The sequence below is a fragment of the Peromyscus californicus genome, unplaced genomic scaffold, assembly GCF_007827085.1.
Source record: "Peromyscus californicus insignis strain IS unplaced genomic scaffold, ASM782708v3 Scaffold_13__1_contigs__length_99412109, whole genome shotgun sequence".
In the NCBI taxonomy this organism is placed as follows: Eukaryota; Metazoa; Chordata; class Mammalia; order Rodentia; family Cricetidae; genus Peromyscus; species Peromyscus californicus.
This window is the reverse complement of record NW_026294424.1, coordinates 60,275,535-60,288,985: the sequence shown is the minus strand read 5'-3', so window position 1 is coordinate 60,288,985 and position 13,451 is coordinate 60,275,535. Positions and strand designations below refer to the sequence as shown.

At 43.3% G+C, this 13,451-nt stretch overlaps 1 protein-coding gene across 6 annotated transcripts in view; it reads right to left on the bottom strand.

The window, feature by feature from the left end:
- Window positions 1-790: 790 nt before the first annotated feature.
- Nsun7 (NOP2/Sun RNA methyltransferase family member 7) overlaps window positions 791-13,451 on the bottom strand; it is a 43,519-nt gene continuing 30,858 nt past the window's right edge. For all 6 annotated transcript variants that reach the window (XM_052735036.1, XM_052735035.1, XM_052735037.1 and 3 more), the window contains 3 exons: window positions 11,055-11,172; window positions 2,892-3,015; window positions 791-2,448 (listed from right to left, as the gene is read on the bottom strand). In XM_052735036.1, coding sequence (XP_052590996.1) covers window positions 1,810-2,448; window positions 2,892-3,015; window positions 11,055-11,172 — 881 coding nt within the window. In that variant the 3' untranslated portion in view covers window positions 791-1,809. The remainder of the gene's footprint in view (window positions 2,449-2,891; window positions 3,016-11,054; window positions 11,173-13,451) is intronic.

Genomic DNA, 13,451 nt, shown 5'->3' with positions numbered 1-13,451 from the left:
AGAAAACTAATTTTGTGCCAAGATGCATGTTAGAGACACTAAAGTGGCCACAAGTGGTGACATGAATCACGCGCTGCTAGAGACAAGAAAATATCTTGAGCCTCTGTAAGGCCAAGAGTTAACCCAGAAAATACACTTGGAAATCAAAATCTCAAACCGGGTGGAATGGTTTTCAGCCTGAGCTCCCATTACGGGGATGAAATAGCAGCTCCTCTGAATGGTTCCGCTGCACCTCAAAACACATAATGTAAAGAGAGATGTATTTTATATGTCGGTAAAACATCTAAGCAATGGAAGCAGTGTGGGGTTGTGTTTTGTAACTCTGGGGATGGAAAATGACACCCGGTACATGCTAAACAAGGGCTCTACCACTGAGCCACATCCCAGCCCAGACAGGATCTTACTGTGTAGCTCAGGCCAGACCGAAACTGGGAAGGAACCTGTTTCCTACGTTCTGTGTATTTTAAGAGTCATAACTAAGATGATTTCTTTGGAATAGAAATATAAACCTCTTGAAGTATAAGCTCATTTTCTTCACTCACAAATTTTAATGAAAAGTTCAATCTTTGGCTGAAAGAAAACTATCCTGTGAGAACTAAACCCACCAATCCTTTGTCCTTCCCACTTGAGGTGAGCCAGGAAAGGCCAGCAGAGCTAAAAACAGACCCCAGTCTACAAAAGTGCTACCACCTAAACCGAGCATTTAGCACTCACCCATGCTTCTCCTCAGCTGAATTCTGAAGAGAAAGCTTTGTGTTCAAACTCCGAATATGTTGGAACTCTTTAAAAATAAGACTTTTAGTCATAACTTTATTTAGTGTCAAACAATTTCTGTTGCCATGATGAAAAAAATCAGACCCAGAAACGATAATCATGTCAATATTGGTAGGCAATTGTTAATATAGGTAAAAGTAATTGACATTTAATGTATTAACATAGTGCTACAATATATTTTAATTGTGCATCAGAAATGAGTTACCAAGGTTTGGTCACCGTGTGCCATCGAAATGACCTGTACATTCGGCTCTGTCACTTGATCATTGCATAGAATCAGAAATCTTGGGAGTTTTTTCAATGATACATTGCTTGTGTTCAACAGTTAGGCCTCTTTCTCAGAACAAGAATAATTAGGTAGAAATTTGCTCGCTGTCCTTTTTCCAACAATGTTTGGCATAAACAGAAGGAGGGATTCTGGAAATTCTCCAGAAACCTCTTTTTGTATGGACGGCTGGCCTGCACACCCGGCACTAGACATTTCCTGTCCTCCTCCTCCAAAAGCTCAGTCCATTACAGAACCTCCTGGCATGCACTGCTTCAGGAACAGTGGGATGCTAAAGGAAAAAGCTGGCCTCAATTGGGATTCAAGAAGCTTCAACTACACACAGTAACTGCCTGGCTAAGGAGTGGGTTCAGGTTCCTGGCTGGAGCTGGAACGGGCAGGAGGGGACAGCATTCTTTGTATCTCCCAAGCCCCTCAAGGAAATCTGCAGAGCAGCCTGCCAGGAGGTATCCTCAGCTCCCTTCAAGTAAGACAGCTGCTTGGTCTGCACTTCAGACTCCCTGGAGTGAGCCAAGTTCTACCAGCTGATCCAGCCTGAAACTGGGCATCCTAAAACAGATTAGCACTGAGCTGATGAGACCTCCGTTCGCTCACTCAATCCCCTCCATTAGTAGTTCTTATCTGGCTTCATTCTCTGGCGGTAAAATTGCACTATAAGATACTAAGTTACCCAAGGCCCCAGTATCTTGTGTAACAGTGTCTAAATGTAAAGAACTCCCAGCCACCCTGGAAGTAGAAGGGCCGCACGGTCAAAGCCATGGTTTAGGGTGTTTGAGAAAGGAGGAAGGTGTGCTTTCCTTAGACTTCTCCCCTCTTCTGGGTGGTGATGGTGGAACATAGCCAGGCATAGCAGTCTTTGATCCAACCAAGCGATAGTAAAAATTGTTTGCTGGGATCTGAGCTCTGACCCCCTGGGGACTCGAGATTGGGAACATCACTGGAGGCAATGCAATCTCCACGGATTTCAGAGGAATCACTCTGCCTTCTGGCCGAGTTCGTCTCAAGTTCGTTGGCCGTTCTTCTGGCCTGGGAGGACAAGTGGTCTTCATCAGTGTGGTCACTAAAGTATTGTTGGTGGCAGGCCTGCCGGGTTTTCTAACCTGGGAGGAAGTGCCCACTTGAGACACAGTTTTTGGTGGGAGAGGTGTTTTTACTGTTAATACCTCGCCTCGAAAAGTACTCAGTTTACCTTCTCGATTCAGGAACTCGGTGATTTTCATTTGGACGCCATTGTTATCATTAGCAGAAGCTTTGGGCAGTGATGTTTTGGATTTCTTCCTCCTCTTCTCCCGTTTCAATGACTTCCCAACGTCAACCCCATCCAGTAGACCTTTGGCTGCAGCTCGGGCCAGAACATCCTTCACAGACACTGTCTCGGAGGGATCTCGCTGCAATGAAAGCCGTAGCTCTTAATGTGAGAGGCCACCATCAGTGTGCAAATCTTAAATATTTGTCTGTGATTTTGTGAAAATTAAAACATACTAAAGGAAATGGTTTTTAGGCCTTAGTCCCTAACATAACTCATAAGCCCCAGCAAATAACTTTTTTTCTCAGTTCAACTTCCCCATTTACAAACCTCATACAAATTACATTGCTTATTTCTTATATGTTAAGGAAGATACACTAGACAGTTGGCAAACTGCTGGAGAGGTAGGAGTGGATGAGTCAAAGAGGAATGCTGAGGAGAAGCATGGAGAGCAGAGACTGAATGCTGCACAGTGATGATCTTAGCAACCATGGCAACATGGTCATGAAGTGGGTTCCAATGATGAGAGTGTGTGGTTTTCAATTGCAAGGTATGTCATGGATTCGGATTTTTCTTCCTTCTTACCTCTCTTGTTAAAATAGAAAGGAAGCAACCATTGGTAACATCGGATGGTTCCACTCTGAAAAACTTGTCCATAGACAATTGTATTTCTTTTAGGGAGCACAGTGGAATAACAGGGGGACTGAGTCTGCAGTGGAGAAAAGAGACAGTCAACAGTTCAGATGACTATTGATCCAAGAGAGGAAGAGAGTGTTCTTCACCTCTAGTTTCTGTTTTACCAGTCACTTAAGTAAAAAATCTCAAACAAGAAAAAACGTTAAAGCTGTCTTCCCCCAGATCTTAAATTGAAAGCTCAGTATTTCATGTTAGCTCATAATTTATTATCCTTCCAAAGTCTCTAAATAACTGTGCCAAGAATAACCTCGTAACGAGCCGAAAGCCTCGCTAAGGATTAACACATTATGGAAACGGGAATGAAGCAATCACAAATGACAACTGTCTCGCACAGGACTGGTGATGTGACTCGGGGTCACATGCGTCCCTGACACACAGGAAGCTGTGGGTTGGGTCCTGAGCACTACACAACTGGGCACAGTGATGGACTTGGGAAGGAGGGCAGGAGGGGCAGAAGTTCAAGGTCGTAGTTAGCCACGTAGTACCTGGCTACGGAAGATCCTATCTCAGAGCAAACAGCAACAACAACAACAACCACCAGCAGCGCTGGGGAGACGGTGCAGCAGGCAGAAGCAGGAATCTGATGCCTGCATTCAATTCTGAGGCACACGGGAGAACCCAGATGACCCCCACGTTGTCCTCTGACTACCCCATGTGCTTGTGGTACCACACACACACACACACACACACACACACACACACACACACAAGTTCAAGACTACACTACACACACACACACACACAAGTTCAAGACTACACTACACACATACACACACACACACACACACACACACACACACACACACACACACACAAGTTCAAGACTACACTACACACACAAAGTTCAAGACTACCCTACACACACACAAAGTTCAAGACTACAACACACACACACACACACACACACACACACACACACACACACAAAGCTTAAGGTCATTTTTAACTACACAGTGAGTTTGAGGCCAGCCTAAGATACATGAGAGCCTATATCACAAAAGAAAAGTATTTAAAGCATCAGGAATACTTCGTTCATCTTGTCTATTGTGAAATTTTAAACCAATTTAAAATGTATATTTATTTCATTATTTGCCTAGTAGGTGCAAAGCCCACGAATAGAACTGTAACTCACTTAGTTTACACAGTAGGGAAATAAATTAACTTCCAATAATACAAAAAAGGCCAAGAATGAATGCTGAGACAAGCAGAGACAGATCCTGCAGGAGGCTAGAGGTAAGGAGCAGCTAACGGTAACCCTGGAGGGTGCAAAGAGGAGGCCTCCACAGAAGTGGGCCACCAATGCTGCGTCTTGACGAGTTAGTAGTTCTAAAGTAGTGAAGAGCGTGAACAGAACAGAGAACAAAGAAGAGCCATGGTACCCGAAAATCACGCTGTGTCAGCAAGTATTTCCCATGTGGCTGGGACAACAGGTGAGTAAGGACATGTCCTTGGGAAAGGGGCAGACATACATGACCTCAAATGACTCATCGGAGAGTCTGTCGTGTGATGGTGCTGAAGAAAAACAGGACATCAAATCGTGGAGGAGAGCTAGTTCTTCCTCTGACCAACCATACAGCCAGCCCTCGGTTTCTGAGGAGACACAGCCTCACCAGTCACCTGAGGTCTACTGTGCACAGAAATCCATCTTTTGTTTGTGTTTCGAGACAGGGTCACACTATGTAGCCCTGGCTAGCCTAGAACTATGTCAGCCAGGCTAGCCTCAAGCTCAGAGATCCACCTGCTTCTGCCTCCAGAGTTCCGGGATCAAATGTACTCAGTATCACTCCCAGCCAAGTATTTTTTTTTTTTTTTATGCTGACTTGATGCCACAGTAGAATGGTCCACATTGGACCTCAGGTGTCAGGTCACACTCAAAACACTAATACATGAAATATTGTCAAAAGGTACCCTCAGGCTTTCTGTATAAGAAGCATATGAAACATAAGTGAACTCTGTATAGACTTGCATTCCATCCCCACCCCAATATCTCATGTGTGTACAAATATTCCACTGATAAATTGCTAGTATCTAGTAGAGTGGCTGGCACATACTAGGTATTCAACATATAATTGTTTAAAATGCTACTACATTTAGCTACATTCATGCATTCTAATGATAGTAGTAATTCATAAGTAAGACTAGACAAGTCATCTTCACAGAAATTGACCCTACAGAATGGTTTCTGAATTCCAGTTTATAACCTATTTCTTTAAATATAAACTATTACTGCACTCAGAGTCTTGTTCACCTCTGATCTAGATGGTGACATTTGTTTTTTGTTTGTTCGTTTGTTTTTGTTTTTTAAATGATAATATGAGGATGCAGATTTATAATCTTGGAATGGATGAAGACCTTTGGAGATGTTGGGGTAGAGTAAATGTATTTTGTAAATGAAAAGTGTAAATTTTGGGCATCCACAGAATAAATAGCCTGTTGTGTGATGAACAGCAACCCCCACCCAATAAATTTAAGTCCACTCAAAACCTCAATGAGGTGATATATTGTATACCCTAATAAACTTGTATGAGGATCAGAGATGCAGAGCAAGACACAGCCAACCAACCTCACCTCACCAACTCCTCAGCTGATCCTGTTTCCTCAGACTGAAGCCTCTGAGTCCTCACCCAAAAGGATCTCAGCTGAACTGCCTTAGTTCCTGTTTCCTCACGCCTTATATACCTTTCTCGGCCATGCTACTTCCTGGGATTAAAGGCGTGTGCCACCACTGCCTGGCTCTGTTTCCAGTGTGGCCTTGAACTCACAGAGATCCAAACAGATCTCTGCCTCCCAGTGATAGGATTAAGGGTGTGTGCCACCTCTGTTTGGCCTCTATGTCTAATCTAGTGGCTGGCTCTGTCCTCTGATCCTCAGGCAAGTTTATTGGGGTACACAATATATCACAAGATGAGACCTTGTTGGAGAATATATCCACTTGGAGTTAGAGAACCCCAAATCTAATACTGGAGTTCCTGTAAGAAAAGAAAGACACCCCAACATACAAGGAAGGGGCTGCATGAACCCAGAAGCTGAGACTCAGCTGTGAACTAAATGCCGAGGACTACCAGCAACTACCAAAAGCGTGGAATGGTCTCCACCACAGGCTTCCCAAGGAACTAACCCTCTCAACAGAGGAGGCTTTAGGAGTTTGGACCTCCAGAGCCATGCATGAGTAAATACATGTAAAGGAAAGGGTTCAAGCTTTTAATGAAAAAAAAAAAACATTAAAAATGAAATGGTATGGGAGGCAGGATTGCGGTTACAAGTATAAAGCCCTATGTCCAATCTCCAGTACTGGAAAAGAAGAGAAGAAAGAAAGAAGGGGAGGAAATAGAAAAGAAAAAGCAAGCAATAATGTGAAATATATATATATATATATAATAATGGAAATATATATTGGAAAGCAGCTAAGTATATGAACATGCAATGTACAAATTAATAATCATGGCAGTTCAAAAATGTTGACTATTTTCTCTGTGTAGTTGGACTTTCTTTGGGACCATCAGCCCCCAAATAATGTCACAGAGACTTATTATTAATTACCAATGCTTGGCCTAGCTTCAGCTTCTTCCCAACCAGCTCTTATAACTTAAATTAACCTGTGTCTATTCATCTATGTTCTGCCACGTGGCTTTTTACCTCTCCTCCATTCTGTACATCCAACTTCCTCCATGTCTCACAGGCATCTCTTGTGCACCTAAATTCATCTCCCTGAGTTCCTCTTTCTGCCCAGAAGTCCCACCTAACCTCTCCTGCATAGCTATTGGCCATTCATTCAGCTTTTTTTTAAACCAATCAGGTGCCTTAGGCAGATAAGGCAAAACAGCAACACACCTTCACACAGTGTGATAAAATATCCTGCAGCATCTCTGGACCAAGTTCTATTCATGTGTTAAGTATGTTCAGTCCCAACAAAGGGCACATAATAACAGAAACTGTATTACAGCCAAATTTCCCTACCCTCCACTCACAATGCCCTTTCTCACTTAACTGCTACCTATCTGTTTAGTAAAAGATTAAAATCTCTAGGGAGGTCAACAAAGGAACAACCCAGGAGTGTGACTTCCTTCTCTCATACCGAGCAGAGTTTGGGTAAGTGCGTTTGTTTGTTATACGTGCTGACTGGTTTTGTGTGTCAACTTGACACAAGCTAGAGCCATCAGAGAGCAAGGAGCCTCAGCTGAGGAAATGCCTCCATGAGATCCTGCTGTAAGGCATTTTCTCATTTACTGATCAATGGGGGAGGGCCCAGCCCAGTCTAGGTGGTGCCATCCATGGGCTGGTGGTCCTGGGTTCTATAAGAGAGCAGGCTGAGCAAGCCAGTAAGCAGCACCCCTCCATGGCCTCTGCATCAGCTCCTGCCTCCCGGTTCCTGCCCTGTTTGAGTTCCTGTCCTGACTCCCTTCAGTGATGAACAGCAATGTAGAGGTATAAATAAACTCTGTCCTCCCCAACTTGCTCTTTGGTCCTGGTGCTTTGTTGCAGCAATAGAAATCCTGACTAAGACACAACATAACCCAGGCTGTTGCTGAACTCGAGATCATCCTGTACCAGCCTCCTCGGTGCTGGAATTACAGGTGGTCCCGCTGAACTTGTTATGTGAGCGCCGGGATCTGAACTCCGCTGCTCAGGGCTGCACATCAAGCCCTCTTAACCACTGAGCTATCTCTCCAGCCCAAGGTGGGGGTTTTTAAGAGGGTGTCAGATTCTGTGAAGCTCTGTTCTTGAACTACAGACCCATTTTTCCTCTCCTCTCCTTCCCTCTCCAGCTGGTATTGTAAGATATCCACTTTCATAAGTGTGTTCCCCACAGCTTCAGAACTGTTGGGTGCAGGGTGAGGAGAGGGTTGTTCCCCTTGGTTACACACCCCCTCTTCTGTTAGAGAGGTTCAGTGTGTTTGCTCTCTACTGACTGCCTGGTCACCAGTGGGGTTCTAGCAGAGATCTCCTCAGTTTTTGTCAACTACTCCCTAAAGAAAGAGTTTCTTCTTTTCATTCTTGTTATGTCTTCTATTCATGTGAATCTTTATTTCTATGTATCTTAGATTAAAATTTTTAAGTCACAAAATCATATTAATATGTTCATTTGAATCAAAGAATAAGTTAAGACTCCTCTGGCAAGATAAATTTGATTTTGAAAATGAAAGCTAGATATAAAACAAGTAATAAATTTATCATTTTTCCATAGGCCAAATAACAAAGCTTACTGTAAGTCTAAATATTTAGTAGAATTTTTTGTATTAAGAGGAACATATTTAAAAACCTATCTATAATATTTTAGAAATAATAAATATTCTGGGAAAATACATTTTACAACTATCTAAATTTGCAATGAAAAATGTTAGCTATCAACTTCAGAGTTATTAAATATTGTGTGTATTAAGACTATCAGGGCACTTGCATATTTACTGTTTTGAATTAAAATTCTGTGGTTCTGGTCATCTGTGGCTGAAGAGTCAGCTGTGGTTAACAAAAGACTGGTGCCACTGAAGTGAAGTCTTTGCTTTGCTGGGTTAATTGATGCTGGTCGGTGGAGCTGAGAAAACAGTGGTGATTAAGAAGAGCCCAGCATCACCGGGGTGGAAGCTTCTGGAAAGTGTTTTCCGAGAGTCAGCACACAGAAGCTGTGTTCCAGAGGCGGCCACAGTTGTACCTCACTCTGGCAGCTGAACTTGGTCCCCCACACCAAGAGTCACCCAGATGGTACTGGTTGTCACCCAGGTGGTACTGGTTGTCACCCAGGTGGTACTGGTTGTCACCCAGGTGGTACTGGTTGTCACCCAGGTGGTACTGGTTTTGAAGGCATGAAGGGGCCATGGAGAGCAGCTGAGGCTTGGCACTGTGAGAAGCCAGGAGAGGCCTTTGGTGAAGGTGCAGCCTGAGTAGCAGTTAAGGGCTCAGGATTGAAGGGGTCACATAGAGAAGATGAGTCTTGGTACCATGAAGAGAGCCCAGGAGAGGCTATCGGGGAAAGTGCAGCTGGATGCCAGTCCCCTGGGACCATGGCCAAGAAAGCAGCAGCCGTGGAGTTAGAAGACAAGCTGTGTGTGCTGCAGAGGGTAGAGCCAGAGAAGTGACCACGCCCCTTGGGAGGAGCCTGGAAGATGTAAGTCCAAAGTATTGGATGTTGACGTGTACAGTCTTGGAGTTCGGTTTTCTTTTCTTAAGATGGTGACTGTTCCCTGGTTCTTCCCTCTTGAAGTGAGAAATTATTTAACTTAATTTTGATTTTGTAATAGTTGAGAGACAAACTTTTAAAGAGATTTTGGAATTTTTACAGACTTTGGATTTGAAAAGAGATGGAATATTTTAAAGATTCTGAATATTTAAAAGATACTGACTTTTTAAGTGTTTAAATTTTTCAACTGCGGGACTTTTAAAATTTGAAATGTTTATATTGTAATGTTGGTATTCAGGGATGAACAAGGAAGGAAAGGTCATAGCTTAACAGTGGTGTGTCTGTGTGTCAAGTTGTCAGGGGGTCAATTGGGCTGTCTACTTTTCTGTCAACTTGACACGAGCTAGAATCAACTGAAAGGAGGGAACTTCAATTGAGAAAGAAAATACCTCCATAAGATCCCACTGGAGGGCAGTTTCTTAATCAGTGATTGATGGGGGAGGGCCCAGCCCATTGTGGGTGGTGCCACCCCTGGCATGGTGGTCCTGGGTTCTATAGGAAAGCAGGCTGAGCAAGCCATGATGAGCAAGGTACTAAGCAGCTCCCTCCATGGCCTCTGCGTCGGCTCCTGCCTCCGGGTTCCTGCCCTGACTTCCTTCAATGATGGACTACAGTGTGGAAGTGAGAGCCCCAACTTGCTTTTGGTCATGGTGTTTCCTCACAACAACAGAAACCCTAACGAGGACAGCTATCAACAGAAGCTTCTAAATAAGAAAGGAAAGTCAGCAAGAGAGGAAATGTTGGTATGATTAACTTGTCAGCTTATGAAATGAAAAATGGGAAAGTATCAAGGTAGGAGGTCAGAGTTATTTAGTGTGTGTTTGGGCAGTACTGGAGATTAAACCAAGAACCTCAAGCACTCTACAGCTGAGCTATATCCCCAGACCTGTAGTGTCAGTTTTTTGAGATAGGTCTCTCTAAGTAGCCCAGGATGGCCTCAGACTTGTGGCAACTCTCCTGCCTCAGCCTTCCAAGGGCTGGAGACTGGAATGTGAACCATCACAGCTCAGGTTATAGTTAGTATTAATGCCTCTCCCTATCCCGACTCTACTGCTGTAGTTTATCTGGAAGCTGCCATAGACATCTACGTCAATTTTACCAATGTCCCAGTGGGTATAAAATACTAAAAGAGCTTAAGATAATAAACATCCAGTTTTCTGTCTACTTTCTAAAAATACTTTGTATACTTATTCTTCCTCTGTGGAATAATACATGTATCTAAGAAGGACATGAAATTTGGACCCAGTTTATTTAGGAATCAGTCAAACCGAGGTCAAATGCCTTTAGCTTTACAATAACAAAACCAGAAGACCCCTTTTATGTTCAGTGCAATGTTCATGAACTAGTGTTACAGTGTGGTGGGTAAAACTGCTGCTGCCAGGTCTAGTGACCTGAGTTCAGTCCCTGAGACCCACATGGTGGTGACAGAGGTACTCCTTCAAGTCACCCTTCAACATCTGTATGTACACACACACACACACACACACACACACACACACACACACACACACACACGAAACACATATAAAACTATTAAAGTGTTCATTTAAAAGCTCTATAGAATCCACTTTAAAGCTGTACGAATCTAGGCTGTTTCATCTTATTAAATCCTAAAAAAAAGTATAATACTTGCCAGGCAGGGGTGGCGCACGCCTTTAATCCCAGCACTTGAGAGGCAGAGGCAGGCAGATCTCTGTGAGTCTGAGGCCAGCCTGGGCTACAGAATGAGTTTCAGGAAAGGCACAAAGCTACACAGAGAAACCCTGTCTCGAAAAACAAAAAAACAACAAAAAAAAGTATTATACTTATATAACTCTAAAAATCATGCTTGTCTTTTCCAAGTCTTTGTGTGACAGTGGTTGGTGTCATTTCCGTACCTGTAAGGCTGTATTTTAATCCCTTGGGTTTGACATTCCAGTGCCTTCATAACAACAGCTTCGTTTTCTTCTGTATAAACAGAACATGTGCAGTAAACAACTGCCTGCACTTTAGTAACTGTATTGAAAGAAGACAGAATCAATAGGGTGACCCAGTGCAAATCTGCTGTTCCCAGACACACATTTGTTAACGAGTACCACCAGACAGTGATGGAAATGACTTCTATGGATGCTTAAATACGTCCCCTTTATTTTTTAATTTAAAAATTACATTTGTTGCCATGGCACATATGTGGAGGTCAGAGGACATCTTGTGGAAACCGATTCTCTCCTTCCACCATGGAGGTACCAGGCAGGCATCAGACTCAATTCATTGGGCTCAGAGGCAAGCACCCTTACCTGCTCACTGTCCCCGCTGAATGGCTCTCCTTTACAACAGAGCTTGTATTAATTCTGTAAGCAGTGACCAGTAAGTAAATTCAGCTAGACTATACAGACAAGAATTTGATTATCGTGACCCATCTAGTCCACACACAATAAATGCAGCACATTATCATATCACTTTTCTTGGAGGTCTGCTGATACCGTCACTAACTGAATGACAGTGCAGGGGGTGGGGGGGGGAGGAGCTGCAGAACCTCCATGTCCACTTTTAACTCTGAAAACCTACAGTGTAGGGGATTCCTGTCCATTCTCGTTCCAGTGAGCACAGACTGGGAGAGGAGGGCAGACAAGGGCTATGCAGACTTCAGAGATGGGGAATGACCTTGGGGGCTTCTTGACTTAACGGCCTTCGCTAGTTTAGAGATAGAAGCGTGTGGGTTTGGACAATTTGGAGCAGAGAGTTGTGAAAAGGCTGTGAGGCTTAGATGGCAGGGGAAAGAGGAACTCTGATTCCCTCCCCTTGTTTCCTTGGTCAAAAAAGGCAGAGATGCTCAGGAAGAAGATTCTGTGAGGACCAAATAATAAAGCACATAGTGAGGTGACTAGTAACTCATAACTGTTCAGCCAGCATCCAAATATATTTGAAGTATTTTCATAAATAGTAAGAGGACCAGACCATCATTCACATTGTTGATTTCAAATGGATCTTTGAGTCATTTCCGTCAAGAATTGGAGGTCAACCCCCTAATTAAGTACTTTACCTAACATTGTTTTATGAAGAAATTATACAGCTTGATTTACTATACATATTTCCCAAAAATGTGACAGTTACCAAATACTGTTTTTTTAGCATGATAGAACATTCCATGTCATTAAAATCCTTTGCTTTTTTGCATGAATGTGTGGTGTATGCACATGTGCACGTGTGCAGAGTTCTGTGCAGGATGGCAGGTGGTATATTCCACCACTCTCCTCCTCACACACATGTGCACGTGTGCAGAGTTCTGTGCAGGATGGCAGGTGGTATATTCCACCACTCTCCTCCTTACACACATGTGTGCAGAGGTCTGTGTAGGATGGCAGGTGGTATATTCTACCACTCTCTGCCTTATTCCTTTCAGACAGATCTCTCAACAGGCCTGGAGACAGGAAGGCAGCCAGCAGTGATCCTACTTACTGTCCCTGCCCCCACCATAGTTCTGGAGTCCAGGAGTCCAGGCACATGCACAGCCATGCCCAGCTTTTTACATGGATACTGGAGATTCAAACTCACATGTTCACGCTTACTCAGACAGCATTCTTACGGAGTAATCTCCCCAGCCCCACTTTTCACTTTTTATGATTCTTTATGATGTCTTTTAGAAAATAAAATAAGCTTTGAATACCCTGTTAAACTTAGAAGTTCATTAGTAAAAGTATGTTACTTACAAGCTCCCAACCTTCCACCCAACTCATTCCATGGCTGTGTCCATGCTCAGTTCCAAGGGAAGACTTCCTTCACGCTGTTTTGTCTTACTTTTCCTTATGAACACTCGATCATTATTAGTAAGTTCTGTTCCTACAGACTCATCTTTGAGTTTTCATAAGTATTCTTGTTGTGGAATATTATTTAAAGATGTGTTACATTCTTTTATGCTGTGGAATATTTGTTTAATGATGTAAAGATGCATTGCATTCTTTTATGTTGCATTTGTTCAACTCTGTGAAGCTGTGTTACTTTGCCTGCCTAAAACACCTGATTGGTCTAATAAAGAGCTGGATGTCCAATAGCCAGGCAGGAGAAAGGATAGGCGGGGCTGCCAGGCAGCCAGAATAAATAGGAGAAAAAGAGAAGAGAAGGAACAAGAGAAGGAGAAGAGGAGAATGACAGGGCCAGCCACCCAGCCATCCATCTACACAGCCACACAGCCAGACACAGAATAGGAGGGAAAGAAAAGATACACAGAAACAGAAAAAGGTAAAAGCCCAGAGGCAAAAGGTAGATGGGATAACTTAAAATTAAGAAAAGCTAGT